The sequence below is a fragment of the Panicum virgatum genome, chromosome 3N, assembly GCF_016808335.1.
Source record: "Panicum virgatum strain AP13 chromosome 3N, P.virgatum_v5, whole genome shotgun sequence".
Classification (NCBI taxonomy): Eukaryota; Viridiplantae; Streptophyta; class Magnoliopsida; order Poales; family Poaceae; genus Panicum; species Panicum virgatum.
In genome coordinates this window covers 31244002-31262996 of record NC_053147.1, presented here as the reverse complement: position 1 = coordinate 31262996, position 18995 = coordinate 31244002, and the positions used below count along the sequence as shown (strand labels likewise).

The 18995-nt window shown below is 48.3% G+C and overlaps 1 protein-coding gene across 2 annotated transcripts; it reads left to right on the top strand.

Annotated features, from left to right (window-relative positions):
- The first annotated feature begins 338 nt into the window (after positions 1-338).
- LOC120665682 lies at positions 339-17668 on the top strand. 2 transcript variants are annotated; one of them, XM_039945309.1, is made up of 13 exons: positions 339-2971; positions 3097-3336; positions 3767-3893; positions 12732-12884; positions 13018-13259; positions 13357-13426; positions 14091-14297; positions 14428-14651; positions 15849-15927; positions 15999-16136; positions 16688-16992; positions 17100-17384; positions 17416-17566. In XM_039945309.1, the coding sequence occupies exons 1-11, from the start codon at positions 411-413 to the stop codon at positions 16865-16867; spliced, it is 4221 nt and encodes a 1406-aa protein (XP_039801243.1). In that variant the 5' UTR covers positions 339-410; the 3' UTR covers positions 16868-16992; positions 17100-17384; positions 17416-17566. The 2 variants fall into 2 exon arrangements, with proteins under 2 accessions (XP_039801243.1, XP_039801242.1); XM_039945308.1 differs by having other exon boundaries at positions 17100-17668.
- Positions 17669-18995: the final 1327 nt, after the last annotated feature.

Genomic DNA, 18995 nt, shown 5'->3' with positions numbered 1-18995 from the left:
CCGAGGCAAACCGAAAAAAATAAATGGTAACACTTATCTATTCAGCACGGATGTTACTAGCTTTAAGCCTCTAAATCAGATAAAAAATAATGCTGATGGAAGCTTTTTATGTAGACATAAATCAGGGTGCAACAGGGGATACCGTTCGAAAAGGAGGATTTTTATTGCTAGCTGCTCAGTTTGCCGCACTCCCGTATCCGAATTCAAAAATCGGCATCTACGAAGGCACACGGCAGTCAAACCAGACGACAGAAAGGCCCAGTTCCAATTTCGGAAGCAAACCCTCCAGCTCGCCTCTCTTCTGCCCCCCCCCCCCCCCCCCCCAATCAATCGATCACACACCCCCACCCCATTCCCCACCCTTCCAGAGGCCCCCGTCACCGCCGGCCGCTGCCCCGCCGCAGCAGGGGATGCCGCCGGCGGTAGCGCCCGACCCGCCCCGCCAAAACCCTAGCGGGCCCGACCTCCCCGCCGCCGCCGCGGCCCCCATGGCGAGCCCGGGCCTAGGGCTCGGCCTCGCGCCGCCGGGCGCGGAGCCCTCCGCCCGGGCGCCGCCGCCTTCGCGCCGCGCGCCCCGCCTGGCCAAGAGGCGACACGCGCCCGCCTCGTCCCGCTCCCGCGCCCCGCAGCCCCCCACAGGGACGTGGAACCCGTTTGGTGGTGGCGGCGGCGGCGATATGGATGGTCCGAGGCAGGATGGGACGGGCGGGCTCGGAAGTGAGAACGGAGGATTCGGGATGGGTCAGGCCGGGTGCTTTGTGTTTGGTGCTGCTCCGGCAGTGAGCCAACAGGTTCGGGAGCCGTCAGCGGCAGCGGCTTCACCCAGTGAGGCATCGTTTGTGTTTGGCAACGTGAGGGATTGCCTGTCTGAGGTTGGGGAGGGATTATCTGCACCGTCAAAGCTGCCTGATAGTATGGAGAAGCTGAACCTCGGCACACCGGGAGAGTTTGGCTCTGGTTTTGGTCAGGGGAAGGATCAAAAGGATGGATGTTCTGTATTTGGTGTTGATATTTCTGGTTTGGTTTCTAACATCCAGGTTAATGTGCTCCCGGAGAAGCTGACACAGTTGAACTTAGGCTGTGGAGCACCCTCGCAGAGTGAGAAGGGTGACATTGGTAATGGTGTGCCAAAATCATTTGTGTTTGGAGGTAATGTTGCTGGGACTTTTGCTGATAGTAGGAATGCTGCTGCCCCTGGTGCACAGTCAGATGCTTCTGCCTCAGTTCTAGGCACTGATGCCAAAGCTATGCCTAAGAAGTCAACACAGGTCATAAGTGATCAGGCACCTTCCAGGGGGAAGGGGATTGAAAATACTAATGGAGCACCTTTCGCTTTTGGAAGTACTGCAGCAAGTGTCCATTTGGATAGTACAAATAGTCATCAACCTGAAGTGTTTACATTTGGGGGTGGAGGAGCCCCAGGTACTGCTTTTGGGAAGGAAACAAGCAGCTCTTCAGATAGGAGCAGTGAATTCTTCTCTGCAAACAGTTATGCTTCTAGTTCAAACAGTGATTTTCTCTCTACAGCAAATAGCAATGCTTCAGCTAATGGCACTGACAGCTCGCCTCCAGAGAAGAAATCAGATTTGAGTGCACGAGGTGGAGTCATGTCGCAAAGCATGGAAAGTGATAATGCTAATTGTCCACCGGAGGCACTGTTTGGAAGAAACGGAACCCGGAGCTCCATTTCGCACTCAGCAAGCATAGCCATGGATGATGGAAGTAACTTTGTCAGTGATGCATATACTAACATCAGTTCAGCTCGTGGTACAGTGGATGGTGCGCTTCCAGAGAAGATGACAGATTTAAATATAGGATCTGGAATTCCATCTCAGAGCAGGGAAGATGAAACTGTTACTCAACAACCAGAAGTATTTGTATTTGGAAGTAACGCGGAGGCTACTTCAGGATATGACGCTGTTCCCCAATCCAAACAGGAGTCGCATCCATTTACAAATTTGAATTGTCCAGCTAGTTTCTCTACTTTTGGGACTGCAGTGCCAGCTTACAGTTTTGGAACCATGAATACAGAAAGAGAAGCTGCTCCTGATGATCCTTGTGCTGTCAAACATGATTTGCCTGGGTGTTCCAGAGAGACCTTATTTGGTTTAGATAGTATAAAGTCTGCATACAGGGAAAAAAACGAAGTACATAAAAGCAAAAGGAAAAATAGAAGACCAACTAGGCTAAAGCAAAATGCTCAAGTCCATCATGTTGCTCCTAAGGAAACCTTTACCAATGGAGATTTAGCAGGTGACTATTCACCAATGGATTGTTCCCCTTATCCGGCAGAAACTGAACATGTTTCAACCGAGGCATATGTGGCTTCAGACAAGTCTGTTCACATAGGTGATAGTGGTGTCCCTAATTGGAACTCCAGTTGTGCAGATGATGATCTAGTTTCTGCAACCGAGCAGTTGGTTATTGACGCTGACCTTCAGGCATTTGGAAATGAAAGAGTACCGAATGTAAATGCATCTGAAAGCAATTTCGGGAGCAGCTTTTCTAGTTTTGAAGGAGATGTAAGTAAAGCATCACAACATTCTTTCACTAATGTCAATATTTTCTTGAATGGTGAGCATAAAATAGGTGCAACAGAAGCTTGTCCTGATGTTAATGGGCAAGCCTATGATGAGAATACCTACAGAACTCAGCATGATTTTGGTGAAGCTGTTGCTTTTCAACCAAGATCTTCAAATTTTGTTGGGCTGAACTTTAGCTTCGGTGCATCGTCATCTGATATTTCTGCATCGGCACAAAGACGTAGCACAAGAAGGAAGTTAAGAACAAAAGGCACTCCAGCATCTAAGTCATCAAGTACCAACTCTTTTGTACAGCCAAAATCTTCACAAGATACGAAGGGCATGCAAGTTTCCCGTGGAACAAGTATAAATGAAGACTTAGTGAAAGAACAAGCGACAAGAGATTCTTCTTGTGCGGCCTTGGAGATTTGTGAAACCTGGCGTACTAGGTTTGTGCGGAAATGTTTAGTGCCATCTTAATATCTCAATTTTCGAGGATATAACTTTTTGTTAATTTTTCATGTGATTACTCAAAACTCGATGTAACGTAGCCTGTTTGTTTAATTTGTTCCAGTGGAAATAAAGCCTATGCAAACGGACACTTTGCTACTGCAGAGGATTATTACACCCGTGGAATAAACTCTATTTCCCATCATGGCGCTTCTGGGCACTGTTCCCGCGCATTGATGCTGTGTTATAGCAACCGAGCTGCTACAAGAATGTCACTTGGCATGATTCGGGAGGCGCTTCAGGATTGTTTGACTGCTATATCAATTGACCCCAGCTTTATTAAAGCTAAAGTTAGGGCTGCAAAGTAAGGCTTTTGCTATCCTCAATTCAACCTTTTTTTTTCTTTATGTTACAATATTGGTGTTCGTTTCAATTTGCAAGTATGGTCAGTTCAGTGATTTCAAGCATGGTACATTTGTGAACAGTCTGTTATGTTATAGCTTATCAATGTTTCCAATCATATGCTTATCTGGGAAACCGTTGTGCTTTGTATATGTTTCAGCACCATTGTGCTTTGATATTTTAGGTTGAATATAACCATGCTATATTTGAAACGGACAGATCTGTATTCTACTGAATAACATTTGTATTGGGAATATCTTAACTTGTGTTGTACTTCAGGATTTGGCAGGGATTATTGACCCTGCAACTTCAATCGCACATACTTTCTGTATAATCTTCTTTCCTCCTTAAATGACTATTGGGTTGAACTTTTTTATTGTCTATAAATGCAGTTGCTACCTTGCATTAGGTGATCTTGAAGATGCATCAAGGAGTTACATGTGCTGTTTGAACAATAACACTTCAAGTTCTGACCCCAAAATCTTTACTGAGGCTTCTGATGGTTTGGAAAAAGTCAAGGTATCTTGGACCTTTTTGCTTAGGCAGAATAAATACATCTGGTGTTCACTATTTCTATTTTTTGCATTCCATATTTTTTTAACAAATTGAATTGATATCCTCTTTATTCTAGAATCTATAGATTATTTATTTTTTTGGTTAGAAAGACTTATTATTTGTTTGCTTGTTCCCAACTATTCACAATTTTCGAAATAGTAATGCCTAACAGGACTCCATATGTGCTTCCTCACGTTGCAAATAACTTCATTAGGGCATCTCCGTGGTCTCCAATATGACTCTTTAGATATTGATATTCAAAGGTGAAAAAGTAACTTAAGACAAACCTAGATGGACTTACATTCATGATTGGAGGAAATAATTTTTTGCCTTACTTGGTGGGTTTGAAGGACTGGTTAGCAGTTTGGTTCTATTTGAAGATGATGGATGCGGATGCAAGAGGCTATCAGGACACTTGCAGAGCTTAACTTGCAATGCAAACTGTAATATGGCACTATCTAGCATGAAACTCTGAATTAGCCCATTATTAGGTTATGAAAAGAACGATTACTATAAAGTAAAACTGGCCTGCTCAATTGGTAGATGCCTTATTAGTAATGATGCAAGGAGGCCTAGTGTATCTTTGTATTTATTTGAATTTTGAATCCTTCTGGTAACACTGTGATGTTGGCTGATTATTCTTCTGTTAGCTATTATATTTGCAGCAAGTCCTTTTGAAATGCCAAAATTGATGATATTTACCCTTTGCATCTTATCATCAGAATGCAACTTTGATGAAAATATTGACTTGGTAAAAATTTGGGTAAAATACATGTATGATGTGATTCTTCATGTCACTTTACATGGAAAGGATTGGTTCTCATTTGACTACCCTTTTACACCATACTAGTTGACAACATGCGCATCAAATGAGAGTTGTGCATCTTTAGTTCTTGTGTTATCTTTCTTTCTTGCACACTTTCCTGGTAAGCAGGCTCTACGTTTCCTCATGTCTGGACTAATGTGATAAGTTTAACTAAGGGAAAGTGGGTATACTGATTGAAAGCGAATATGGCCAGGAATATGATTGATTGATTAGGGTGCAAAGCACGGTACAAGTACATATACGCAAGGATGTCGCGGTATATGGAAACAACCCTATCAGGGGGATCCTTGCCTATCCTAATCAACAGAGATCCTGAGGGGGGAGGGGCGCACCTAGACAGTGGGCGCCTAGCAACAATGGCCAGTAGGCCGGCTAACCACCCTGCGCGGCGCCGCCAGGGGCGCGGCCGCCGCCAGGCACGCCACCGCCGCCGCCGCCGGGCGCGCCGCCCTCCAGGCCGCCGCCGGGCGCGCCGCCGCCCAGGCCGCCGCCGGGCGCGCCGCCGCCCAGGCCGCCGCCGCCCGGGGTCGGTCCGCTCCCGCGCCCTCTCCCTCTCCAGCTCCTCAAGGTCCCCGTTGGCGGTGGTGTTGCCGGCGATGGAGCCGCTGAGGCTGCCGCGCAAGGTCTCAACCTCAACCTCCGCCGCACGCGGTGAATCTTTCGCCTCCTCTGCTTCCACCTCCGCCCTGGCCGCCGCCAGCTCCGCTGCAGCCAGCCTGGCCGTCGCTCGCTTGCGCTCCTCTGCCGCGGCGAGCTCGGCGTCTCGCTGACGCCGTGCGCTCGAGGCGACCGAGCGCTAAGACGATGTGTCGGACATGGTGCGCCTCCAAGGGGCTGCTGCAGCGGCTGGTGCTGCAGCAGCTGCTGCGCTAGCTGCTGCTGGGAGTGGCTGGGCTGCTTGGGAAGGAGAGGAACAAGAGATATCCAGTCTACAGGAAAGTACGGCCCTGATACCAGACGTTAGCAATTCAATGGTTACTCTCATGGATGAGAGGATGACACTCGAGCTGGGAAAGTTTTCTGAGTTTTCTTCATTTACACTCACAATGCCATGCCATCCAACGGGAGGGGAGGCAACACATTTATACACAGCTGTAGGGCAGCCAACACTGAGGCATATTCTACTCCTAGTCTAAGATGCCAAATGAAAGGACTAACTGCTGTCCTATCTAGATGCTAAAGCAGTCCAAGATGCTGTCCTCTAGGGCTGCAATAGTGCTAGTGCGTGCTGCAGAAAATGAGATGCTGCAGCCCCACACGGGACTAAAAGTACAGCCCCACAAAGACCACAAGTACATAGACTTATTCCCTTCATTCTCCCCCTAAGTCTCGTGCGTCGTCTTGTGGGAAGATTGGACCATCCCGGTCCTGGAGCAGAGCTCAAGGAACTTGATCCTCCCAAGGGGCTTGGTGAGCAGATCCGCAAGCTGATCCTTGGTGTTGATGTAGCTCGCCTTGATGGTTCCTTCCTCCAAGCAGTCTTGGATGAAGTGATACCTGACCCGGATGTGCTTGCTCCTCTCATGGAACACGGGATTCTTGGCCAGCGCAAGAGCGGACTTGCTGTCCACCCTGAGCTCCACTGCTCCAGTGTCTCTGCCGAGGAGATCACCAAGCAGTCGAGCGAGCCAAAGCGCCTGAGTCGACGCGGTGGAGGCCGCAATGTACTCGGCCTCGCAGCTGGACAAGGCCACCACCTGCTGCTTGACCGACTGCCAGCTAACGAGGCACTCGCCGAGGAAGAAGAGGATCCCGCTCGTGCTCTTGCTTGTCGATGTTGCCGGCGTGGTCGCTGTTGCTGTACCCGACGAAGTGTGCCGCTCCAGGGCACCTCAGGTAGTGGAGACCGTGGTCGAGAGTCCCCGCAACATAGCGGATGATCCTCTTCACGGCCTGCTGGTGCTCCGTTGTCGGTCGCTGCATGAACCAACTAACGTAGCCGACGGAGAACGCCAAGTCTGGCCGTGTGTGGGCGAGGTAGCGGAGGCTCCCCACAAGGCGCCGGTACTGCGTAGCGTCCACCTCCTCCGCCGTGCTGTCACGGCTCAGCTTCAGCCGCTCCTCCATCGGAGTGAGGGCTGAGTTGTAGTCGGTGAGCCCAGCTAGCTCAACGACGCGCTTGGCGTAGGCGGTCTGTCGAAGCGTGATCTCGGAGTCGTCCTGGTGCACCTCGATCCCCAGGTAGAAGGTGAGAGGCCCCAGGTCGCTCATCTGGAAGGTGGCCTTCATCTCTTCCTTGAACGCCGCCACCTCCGCATCCTTGGTGCCGGTGATCACCAAGTCGTCGACGTAGACACCCACCAGCAGGGCATTGCCGCCATTGCCCCACCGGTAGATGGCCGCTTCGTGCGGGCTTTGCTCGAAGCCCATCCCCTTGAGCGTGGACTCCAGCTTGGTGTTCCACGCCCTCGGGGCCTGCCGCAAGCCATAGAGGGCCTTGCGCAGACGTAGCACCTTTCCCTCCTTGCCGGGGATCGCAAACCCCGGCGGCTGGTGCACGTATCCTCCTCCTTCAAGTCGCCGTTGAGAAACGCCGACTTGACGTCCATGTGATGGACGCGCCAGCCCTCCTGGGCAGCCAGCGCTAAGAGAAGTCGCACGGACTCCATCCGTGCCACGGGAGCAAAGGCATCGTCGAAGTCGACCCCCTCCTGCTGCACGAAACCTCGTGCCACCAGGCGAGCCTTGTGCTTGACGATGGCGCCGGCTTCATCCCTTTTCAGCTTGAACACCCACTTAAGGGTGATCGCACGGTGACCGCGAGGGAGATCGGCAAGCTCCCAAGTGCGGTTCTTCACAACCGCATCCATCTCCGACTGCATCGCGGCACGCCATGCCACATGTCCCTCGGCCTCTGCGAAAGACCGAGGCTCGCCGTCGTCGCACGCGAGGTGCAACTGCGCCTCCAGGTCGTGAGGCACCAGACCCGACGTCGGCTGATCACCGAGAAGGTGCTCCATCGTGCGGTACCGCAACGGCTCGCCGTCGTGGTATGCGTTGATACGCTCCTCGTCGTGAGAGAGCGGAGTAGCGAACTCCACCGGGCTGTGCTCAGCATGAGCAGGTGCTGAGTAGACGTGCCCGGAGGAGTGGCTGTCGGTGCTGGAGTGCGTGGCGTCGCCGGCTGTGGTGGTGCAGCCGAGGAACTCGGCACAGCCGGAGTCGTGGCTGGAGAGCGTGGTGCCACCGGTGTAGCAGGCACCGGAGTTGGTGGAGGCTCGGGGACCGGGGTAGGCACGCTCGGCGAAGAAGAGCTGCCTACTCCCCCAGCTCCCACGAAGTGGACGTACTCGACGGTGAAGTCGTCGTACGTCGGAGCCGAGCCGTCGTCCACCGCCTTGTCCCACGCCCATCCTCGCCCTTCGTTGAACACAACGTTGCGCGCCGTGCGCACACGCTGTCTCCGGGTCGAGAATGCGGTAGGCTTTCGAGCCCTCCGCGTAGCCGATGAACACGCCCGGAGTGCTCCTGTCGTCGAGCTTGCCGATGTGGCCAAGCTCCTTGGCGAATGCGAGGCAGGCGAAGACCTGCATGTGAGAGACCGCTGGCTTGCGCCCATGCCAAGCCTTATACGGCGTCATGCCGTCGAGTGCCTTGGTGAGCGAGCGGTTGAGGATGTGGACGGCCGTCACCACCGCCTCTCCCCAGAAGACAGCTGGCATCCCCCTCTGCTTGAGGGCCCGGGCCATCCCCACAACCGTCTGGTTGCGCCGCTCGACAACGCCGTTCTGCTGCGGGCTGTACGACGCGGAGTAGTGGCGCTGGATGCCCTCATCCGCGTAGTACGCCGCGAACTCGGCTGCCGTGAACTCGCCACCGTTGTCGGTGCGCAGCACGAGCAACTTGCGGCCGCTCTCCGCCTCCGCAGCAGCCTGAGCATGCCTGATGGCGTCCGCAGCCTCTCCCTTGCTGCCGAGGATCATCACCCACATGTAGCGGGAGAGATCGTTGACGAGCAGCAGGAAGTAGTGCTGTCCTCCTGGTGTGGCCGGTGTCACCGGGCCACACAAGTCCCTGTGCACGAGCTCGAGCCGCTCCCTGGCTCGGAAGCTTGCCTGCTGGGGGAAGGGGTGCCGCCTCTGCTTAGTCAGCACGCAGACGTCGTAGAGCTGCTCCACGTGGTCGAGGCACGGGAGGCTTCGCACCATCTCCTTGGCGCCGAGCCGCTTCAGGGCCTCAAAGTGGTGGTGCCCGAAGCGCTCGTGCCACTGCCATGCCTCGTCGTCCCTGTGAGCAGAGGCTTGGCCACCCCGACGTGGAGGATGTAGAGGCGGTTCTTCGCTCGAACCACCCTGGCGAGAAGCTGGCGACGATGGTCCCAGATGCGGAGGACCCCGCTGTCGATCACCACGCGTGAGCCGCTCTCATCGAGCTGCCCAAGGCTCATGATGGAGTTTCGCATCGCTGGGATGTAGTAGACTCCGGTGAGCATCTGATGCTCGCCGTACTTGGCGGAGAAGATCATGGAGCCCACGCCCTTGATCTCCACGGCGGAGGAGTCCCCAAACCTGACGGAGCCACCTACGTCGGTGTCCAGGTCGGAGAAGAACTCCCGCCGTCCGGTCATGTGGTGCGTGGCGCCGGAGTCGAGGTACCAGCCGTCGATCCTGTCGTCGTCGGAGCCGTTGCCGAGGACTCGGGCACGCGACTCGTCGAGGTGGAGTAGGGTGGTGGCGGACGGTGCCGCCGGGTGGAGCTCCATGGCCCCGTGAAGCAGGAACAGAGCTGCCTCGTCATCCGGCTGGGCCTCTGCGATGTGGGCTTGGCCCCCATGCCTCCGCTGCGGGCAGTCCTTGGCCAGTGGCCGGGCCTGCCACAGTTGTGGCAGGCGTCGTCTCGTGCCGCCTTGGGCCTGTCGGCGGCGCCGTCCTCGGTGCGCCCTCGTGCCCCGGCCTGGGCACCTCCGCGCCCCCTGCGCGGCTTGCCGCAAGACCAGTCGAGGAAGAGGGCTCCCCCTTCTTCCTGTCACCGCGCCGGGCCTCCCACTGCTCCTGAGGTGGAGCTTCCCGCCGATGGAGATACCTCCCTAGGGAGGTTGTGGCTCGTCGTTGTCGACGACCTTGAGGCGACCAATCGCCTCCTCGATCGTCATGGTGGAGAGGTCCAGCAGAGACTCGATCGAGCGAGCGGTCTGCCTGTACCTCTTGGGGACGCACCGGAAGAGCTTCTCGACAGCTCTCTCCTCGTCGTAGGTGTCGTCGCCGAACGTCACCATCTTCTGCAACAGTGTTAAGACGGAGAGCAAAGTCATCGACGTCTTCACCTGGCTTGAAGGCCAGGTTCTCCCACTCCTTGCGAAGTGCCTGCAGTGTGGACTTGCGGGCGCGGTCGCTGCCGATGCGAGCCGCCGCGATGGCGTCCCCGGCGTCCTTGGCAGTCTCCTTCTGGGAAAGCGAGAACTGCATCTCGGGAGGGACTGCGGCGATGAGCGCATCCAGCGCCCGGCGGTCCTCGTCGTACTGGACGGCATCCCACATGTGCCGCACCTGGAGCCTCACCCTCATCACCGCGGCCCACTCGACGTAGTTGGACTTGATGAGGGTTGGCCACCCGCCATCGAGACCAACGTCCCGGACCACCGCCTAGATGCCGTGGTAGCCGGGGGCGCTGCCGCGCGCGCCCCAGCCAGGAGCGCCGCCACCTCCCTGCGCGCCGCCGCCAGGAGCGCGAGCGCCACCCTGCGCGCCGCCGCCAGGCACGCCGCTGCCGGGCGCGCGGGCCCCTGGACCGCCGCCGGGCGCGCCGCCCTCCAGGCCGCCGCCGGGCGCGCCGCCGTCCAGGCCGCTGCCGCCGGGGTGGGTTGCTGCCCACCGCGCGGTCCGCTCCCGCGCCCTCTCCCTCTCCAGCTCCTCAAGGTCCCCGTTGGCGGTGGTGTCGCCGGCGATGGAGCCGCTGAGGCTGCCGCGCAAGGTCTCAACCTCAACCTCCGCCGCACGTGTTGCATCTTCCACCTCCGCCCTGGCCACCGCCAGCTCCGCTGCAGCCAGCCTGGCCGCCCTCGCCGCTGCTGCAGCGGCTTGAGCCGTCGCTCGCCTGTGCTCCTCTGCCGCGGCGAGCTCGGCGTCTCGCTGACGCCGTGCGCTCGAGGCGACCGAGCTCTAAGACGGTGTGTCGGATATGGCGCGCGTCCAAGGGGCTGCTGCGTGGAGAGGGGGAAGGGAACGGGGAAGGAGAGGCAGCCGGTGCTGCTGCTGCAGCTGCTGGGCTGCTTGGGAAGGAGAGGAACAAGAGATATCTAGTCTACAGGAAAGTATGGCCCTGATACCAGATGTTAGCAATTCAATGGTTACTCTCATGGATGAGAGGATGGCACTCGAGCTGGGGAAGTTTTCTGGTTTTTCTTCATTTACACTCACAATGCCATGCCATCCAACAGGAGGGGAGGCAACACATTTATACACAGCTGCAGGGCAGCCAACACTGAGGCATATTCTACTCCTAGTCTAAGATGCCAAATGAAAGGACTAACTGCTGTCCTATCTTGATGCTAAAGCAGTCCAAGATGCTGTCCTCTAGGGCAGCAATGGTGCTAGTGCGTGCTGCAGAAAATGGGATGCAGCAGCCCCACACAGGACTAAAAGTACAGCCCCACAAAGACCACAAGTACAGAGACTTATTCTCTTCAGCTAGGGCAGCGGAAGGAGAATCAAAGGGAAACCCGGACTCTTGATACCAATACCATGAAAGCGAATATGACCAGGAATATGATTGATTGATTAGGGTGCAAAGCACGGTACAAGTACATATAGGCAAGGATGCCGTGGTATATGGAAACAACCCTATCAGGGGGATCCAGTGGGCGCCCAGCCCCAATGGCCAGTAGGCCGGCTAACCAAGAGGCCCGTGGGTCAGCCTATACACAGCATGCTAACACTGATGGTTCTGTAATCAGCTGTGGATGTTATTTTACCGATAACTGTCTTTGTACCTGTAGTTGCCCTGTATTGTATGGTCATACTAGAAGAACATCTATTACATGTGTAACTGGCTTCAGATCAAATCCTCATTGTGTTGGAGAAATTGAATATTTTGCAATATATTTTAGCAACGGAACTCATTCCACAATACACAAAATCCAAAAATACCATTCCACCAACCAAGGCATATGTTATCATGCGGCTTTGATATTCTCAATGGTTCCAATAACAGGATCATTGGGGGTTTCTATTTTTCTAATGCCAAAGGATGATGTAGGAGCATGTTTGAGATCAAATTCTTCAGCATGATCAAATTATTCGTGTATGCACGGTTGCATTAATGACAACTGAATTTATTGTAAATAATTGATATGATACAATGACTTGGTGGCGTGACCGCATCCGCATTACTGCAGCTGCACTTGGATTTTTACATTACCCTTTGCATTCGGTTCAACCTTGATGTTTTTTTAGAAACATCCTAACTGAATTGCCCATAATTTCTATACATTATTTTTTAAACTACAAACTTTATTGCTGTGATCTATGTGCATGTCAAAGCTGCTCATTCTTTCTGCTATACAGCTTATGGAGTTTATCGTGTACCTTGACTTGATGCACTTCTCTTAGTCTGGTCTATATATATAAACCTATTGTTAGGTGCAATCAGGTGAACTAATTTGGTTCAGGCATCAAATGGACACAAATTCTTCTTTAAATACAGCTTTCAAGTTCCATTCTTAACATTTAATTTGGTTGACATCTTCTTCCTAAAAGGACAATATAGACGCAGAATTTTCCGTGGACGACGTATCCCAATTTTGATCATTTCTGTTGATTTTGTGCCATTGCGTAAAACAATGTGGCTTCTATTATTACGCCTAACTATTAGTCTGTGCTTCAATACTTAATATATTCCATTCTTGTTGATACTTATGTATGTGTTCTGTTCCATTATTGTTTCCTTAGTGTCTCCAGTTCATTTAAGCTCAAATATATTCTCTATGTCTCTAGGTTTTATCATTATACCATATTCATGTGCTTTTATCACTTCTGCAGAGAGTGACAGAGTGGGTATCCCAGTGCAAGGAACTTCTCGAGAAAAGAGCATCTCCTGAAGCAACAACAGCCCTAGAATTGATCTCCAATGCATTGCGCATAAGTCCACATTCGGATAGCCTCAAGGAGATGAAAGCTGAGGCATTGCTGATGGTTTGTATTCCTTTCATTTCTGCTTTGTCCATGAATTATTAAGAGCGTCTATGCTCACAAATGTTCAGGTGATGTCTTGTTTTGCCCTCATATATTTATTTCTTGTTACTAATATCATTGTTGCACTGAACAGCTACGAAGATATGAAGAAGTGATTCAACTCTGTCAGGAGTCTGTAAATCCGGCTGAAAGAAATTCAGTTTTATTCAATGCTAATGGAGAACCAAAGAATTCCAGAATTTCTGAAAAGACACAATTCTCTGGAAGTTATTGGCGGCCCTACCTTATTTGCAAATCTTATTTCCTTTCAGGAAAGCTTGATGAAGCTCTTGATTTGTTAAAGAAGCATGAGCAAGTCACACTTTCCAAAGAAAGGTATATTTGTAATGTTCTTTAAGTTTCTTTGTTTTGGCAGTTCACACTTGTCTTATGAATTGTAATGTTTAACTTTTGAATGGTGCAACTCACACAGTGATGAGAGGACATATCATCAATGTTTTTCATTGTTGTCAGCAACTATAAGACAACTACTCTCCCTTAAGGTATGCTTTAATGTCTCTGGTCATCCTCTTACTGAGTAGCACTGGCAGGAAGTTGGTGATATGTGTTCGTCATATCTAATTCTTCCCATTTCTTAATTTATGCTGTTGTCTACTCTCCTTTTGATGTCCATGTGTAGTCCAAGAATTAATGAAGATTGAGAACTGACATGTGGTAGATCTAAAAAACCCTAGCATATGGTATCTCTTTGCCGGTCATGTTGCATAATTTCCATGTGTCTCTTTAAGTAGACTATAATGCCCCAAATTACCTTGACTGTTAAGTTTTGCTTTAAATATGGGAACAAGCTGAGCTTTTTTGTGCTGCTCTTCCTTTTTTTTTACAGTTAGGATGTGCAGATCACAGACAACACACATTGCTTAGAAACAGAAAAAAATGATAACTAAATATCCTTTTATTTTTATTGCTTACTACAAAATCACAAAATAAGCGTGAAATTATGTAACCTTGAAAATTGAGATTTTCCGTTCCATAGAGGTACATTCAGGATTTCCCTCCTTTCGTTTACATGCGGCCCCATGATTCACATATCCATGAGACATAGCGTGGAGAGTCCTAAACGAACATGTCAATTTTGCAGAGCCAAAATATTTCCCTTTTGACAGAACTAGCATCACTGATCTATTGTTACCTACTAATCCTTAGGCTGCTGGAAATGAATTATTTCAAGCTAGAAGATATTCAGATGCTGTGGAACAATATTCAGCTGCTTTGGCATGCAATAGTGAATCACGCCCGTTTTCAGCTGTCTGCTTTTGCAATCGTGCAGCTGCATATCAAGCACTTGGTCAAGTTACTGATGCAATAGCAGATTGCTCACTTGCCATGGTTCTTGATGCAAATTATCTAAAGGTATATTGCTGGAGCTCTTATTCTATTTATAAGCATGTCATTTTGCATGCATTTGCATTGTTGAGACATTTGTAAACTGTTTAAGCGCCACATGATTGTTTTCAGACCTTATCTAATATATATATTTCAGGCAATTTCAAGGCGAGCCACCTTATACGAGATGATAAGAGATTATGGGCAAGCTGCTAATGATGTAAGGAAGCTAATCTTGCTCCTTGAAAAGAAAGTCAATGTGTCTGGAGTATCACCAAAAGTTTTTAACAAGCACAGTGATCTCAAGCAAGCACGTGCGCGGCTCTCATCCATAGAGGATGAAGCAAAAAAGGATACTCCGCTGAATTTGTATTTAATCTTGTAAGTTTTCCAAATTGTTTTTACCTTTTTGTTACTCTAGTGAGATTTTCTTTGCCCCAGCTTGTGCCTGGTTAACCTGAATGTTTGCAATCCTTCAAAGCAGTTAATGCTTGTCCCTGCATTTTAATTTCAACTGCGATTATCAATTTATCACTGATTCAGAAAATGAAAGAATGTTGCTTGCTATACAAGTACTGAATGCGAGTTTGGTAGTGGCTCTTTAAGGAATGATATGCTCTTCTTTATGTCTGCTCTGCAATAATATTAGTTTCACAATAAATGATATGAAACTGGCAGGAAAATGTCATTATTTGGAACTGTATAGAGTTCATTAAATATTTTTTCTTGAACACGCAGGAGAGATGTGTATCATTATATTAAGAAGATAAAATAGGAAGAGCGCTTACAACACACACAACCTCACTCCAACTATGTTTCAAAAAGACATACAAGCATGTGAACAAAAAAAAATACGACCTCGACCAAAACACCACCCTATTCTGGCTCAAGGGCAAAGAGGTAGGCAATACCTCTGTTCTCAGCCAAACTCCAAAACTGCTACTCCACTAGCGAACACTAGGGCTCTAGCCAAGCTTGGAGATACTCCATCGAATTCTGGTGGTTCCATAGGGTCCAAGTGCCAAGAATGGCAAGGGAGTTGAGGCCCTTCTGCAATTTGTTCTCCTGCACCAAGAATTGCATTAAATATGATATCCTGAGATAGCTACATTTCATTTCTGGAATTTGCTGCTCTTACAAGCACAAGAGTGGTAGGCATAGTAGTTCGCAGCTAATAAAGTAGTTGATTATTTTGTCATGCATGGTTATTATTTACTGTAGAAAAATCTATTCCAAGATAGTTGAAGAGTTCATGAAACCGGGAACATTAGTGGCTGCATTTATTTGTTTATGAGAAGCAGTGGGAACTGCATTATGATTGAGAAAACCAACAATTATGGCTTCTATATGTTGCTAAGAACTTCATCTAGTATCTCACAAATGTTTAAGAGAGAATTAAGTTTTGTCCCATAATGACCATGTTGTGAACTAGTACTCAGACCATAATACATTGAACAATATTATTTCATTTATATTCCACTCTTAACTTCTGGTGAATTGTCCTGATATAGGCAGATTCTATTTTGCTGGCATTACGTGGAGATACACTTAATTACTAACCATCCTTTTTCTTATCAGGGGAGTGGAGCCATCCTGCTCTGCAGCAGATATCAAGAAGGCATATAGGAAAGCTGCATTGAAACATCACCCAGACAAGGTCCTCATTGCTTTGATGATTTCTTATTGATTATATATAAGCTTTGCTTTTAACACTGCTTTGACCTGCAGGCTGCTCAATTACTAGTAAGAAACGAGAATACTGACGACGGATTTTGGAGGGATGTTGTCAAGGAAGTTTATGCAGATGCAGATCATCTGTTTAAAACAATCGCTGAGGCATATAATGTTCTTTCGGACCCGGACAAGGTGAAAATGCTAAGTCAAATCTTTTCTGATAGCAATAATAACCAACTAGTAGTAATATTTGCAGCCTTGAATTAGTTATATGCATTGTTGGAGGAAGGAATTTGAGATTAATAACTTAATGTGTACTTTATCAAGTCAAAATTGTTGTGTAAACATTCTGCTGGAAATAATAGGAGTAAATAGCAGATAAATCTGCTATCAGCAGACACTTGCAGGCTTTCTCATGCTACTGGGCACACAGATCAATAACAAATTAGCAAAAAGCAGAGAATATGTAGCAGGAGCTGCATTTCTTTTGATTTGAAGGTGTTTGTATAATTGAATCCATTACCTTAGCTACCACAACTTGTGCTCTAAAGCTTTCTATCGCTAGGTTTTCCTGTGTCTACAAAATAAGCAAAGGCATTTTAGACTTTACTTCTCTTACTTATTGGTCTCAGTTACTTTGAACTCATTATAGTTTTAGTGTCAGTCTTATGCTGTTTGCTTTGTTTTATCACTTCTTAAATAAACGAATTTGTTTTGAAGCCTGTCCTGTTTGAATTTTGCAGCGTCAAGAGTATGACTTTGAAGAGGATGTAAGAAAATCTCGAAACAGAGTATCTAAGTCCAGGAGTATGCATAGGTCACCTGAACAGAACTATGGCAACAGAGGTTTTAATCCACGTCAGTGGCAGTCAAGCAGAGCATCACGCTCACGATGGTATGGCTACTCAGATGATTTCTGGTAAACTTATTGGCAGCTATATATGGTGTGGTCATTGGCCGAGAAGCAACTTCTGCATCAGTTGCAATGTTGCATGTGGAGCAAGGCCCCATTTCACCAAGATGAGTGGCACTTATCTAGGGTTTCTAGGTACCTCTGCTAACCCACCCTTAAAGTGCTATTTTTTTTTGGGAGGATTGAAATATAAGGATTTGCCATTTGGAAGGATTGCTTTTAACATTGCTGTGGTGTTGCAGCTTGACTGGCACATGCATGATCTGGAGACAGGACATCAAGTTATCTTGGTTGGCTTGATGGTGTGTGAACATTAACTGCTTGGTATTGGGATCTGAACACTGACAACATCATCAAAGGTTAGAAACACGGAGAAAGATATTGGTTTCTCCATAGGCAAAATCATTCTTTTGTGGAGTGCATGGCTGCTCCTCAGGTTTACAGCGCCAAAGATCAGCTGAAAGAAGAGGCATGTCCTTTTCTGCGTGCTGTTGTATTCTGTTTATAAGGTATCCAGATATTCTGACATGCCTGGCGATTGGAAACAAAGAGTGGTACATATTGTAACTGCCCAATGTCGAAATATCCAATTATTTTTTCTTATGACCATGCGGTTTTGCTAGCTGATGTAAGGCATCACTTTTGCGTGTTTTAAGCATGCGCGAGATTTTGTAGAAACTCCTTCCAGAAAGGCAGAACGTCTGGCACAGCCCAGTAGTTTATTGATTGCTTCCGGTCATCCGGAAATAGGCCGTTTCAGCAGTGTCATTGTAAATCGAATAACTTTATACTAGTGACCTTTGGGACGTCATTGCAAGTTTTGCACTCTGCCAAGGTCCACGAGTCCATTGTTTTTTGTGCAGAGTAATTTTTGCCAGAAAACAACATAGTGATTGTCCGAGTTCGAAAAACTAAGACCATATCTTTTCGGCGGAGGGGAAAATTTGCCATTCCATATTCTAAGAAAGTAAGAATTCCAGAGGTGTTCTTACAATTTTTTTTTACAATTATTCTACTCAAATCCTACCTTTCAAATGGGCCGTCTCAAAACAGAATCTTTGAAACGGGCCTTATTGTTAACTAGGCTGTGGGCCCAATTTCACTGATCTACTCGTGAAAGTCGGTCGGGCCATCTTCCTCCATCGCCCTTTCGCGCTCTTCGCCTACGTTACGAACATCGTCCGACTGGGAGGAGTGGACGGACGCGATTATCGATCGCTTGAGGTGATGGTTACCAAAACCATCACCTGAAGCAGACTTTTCCCCAACCGTTTGGGGAGCATCAGATTTATTAGGCTGCAGTTAGGCCTGTTAGGTCTATTACTGATTCATATGTGCATATTGATAGAATGTTTGTGTACGGTTGTTTAATTTATAAAAAATATGAGCATGCATGCATAAGTTGACAAACGATGTTGACATCATCCACATGAATGCAAGTCCAAACTAAAAAAAGTTATAACTTTTGAACTAAGCATCCAGATTAAATTTGAATTGCACCATTATCTTTATTATGATAAAATCTTCAGAACAAGACCACACTTGTCTATGTTTGCATGATATTTTTTTAAAAGTTTCTTAATACTAAATAATTAGATTCGGCTGTTGGGAACAAATTTTTTAACAACACGAACAAATAAGTATTTTTACGAACAAATAATTAAACATAACGAATAAATAATAATGTACAACAAACAAAACATTAAACATCTAGAACATTTGATCGTATAAGCTAAATAACATAAATAAATATCGCGAACAAATAGTTCAGCATCATAGAACAATTTAGTCTACAAAGAGAACAAATAATTTAGCATTACAAACAAATAATTTAGCATTACAAAAAAATTATTTTTGTTGAAAAAATAAGAGAAAGAGGAATGTTGTTGAAAGGGATGAATTAAGGATATCTTCCTAAGGTTTAGAAGGGAAGACAAAGTGGAGAAAGGGCAAATAAAAACAATAAATGTGTACGTAGAGCGAATTAGAAGAAAAAAAAGCAAAATAGTCTTTAATCTAGTGGCTATCGAAAACCTGAGTAGCATCTAGTATGTTTAGATTCGACTCCTCGTGGAAATGAGAATTAAACAGCACTACTACAGCCACCCCTATCACCGCCGGTTCTAAAAGTGCATCAC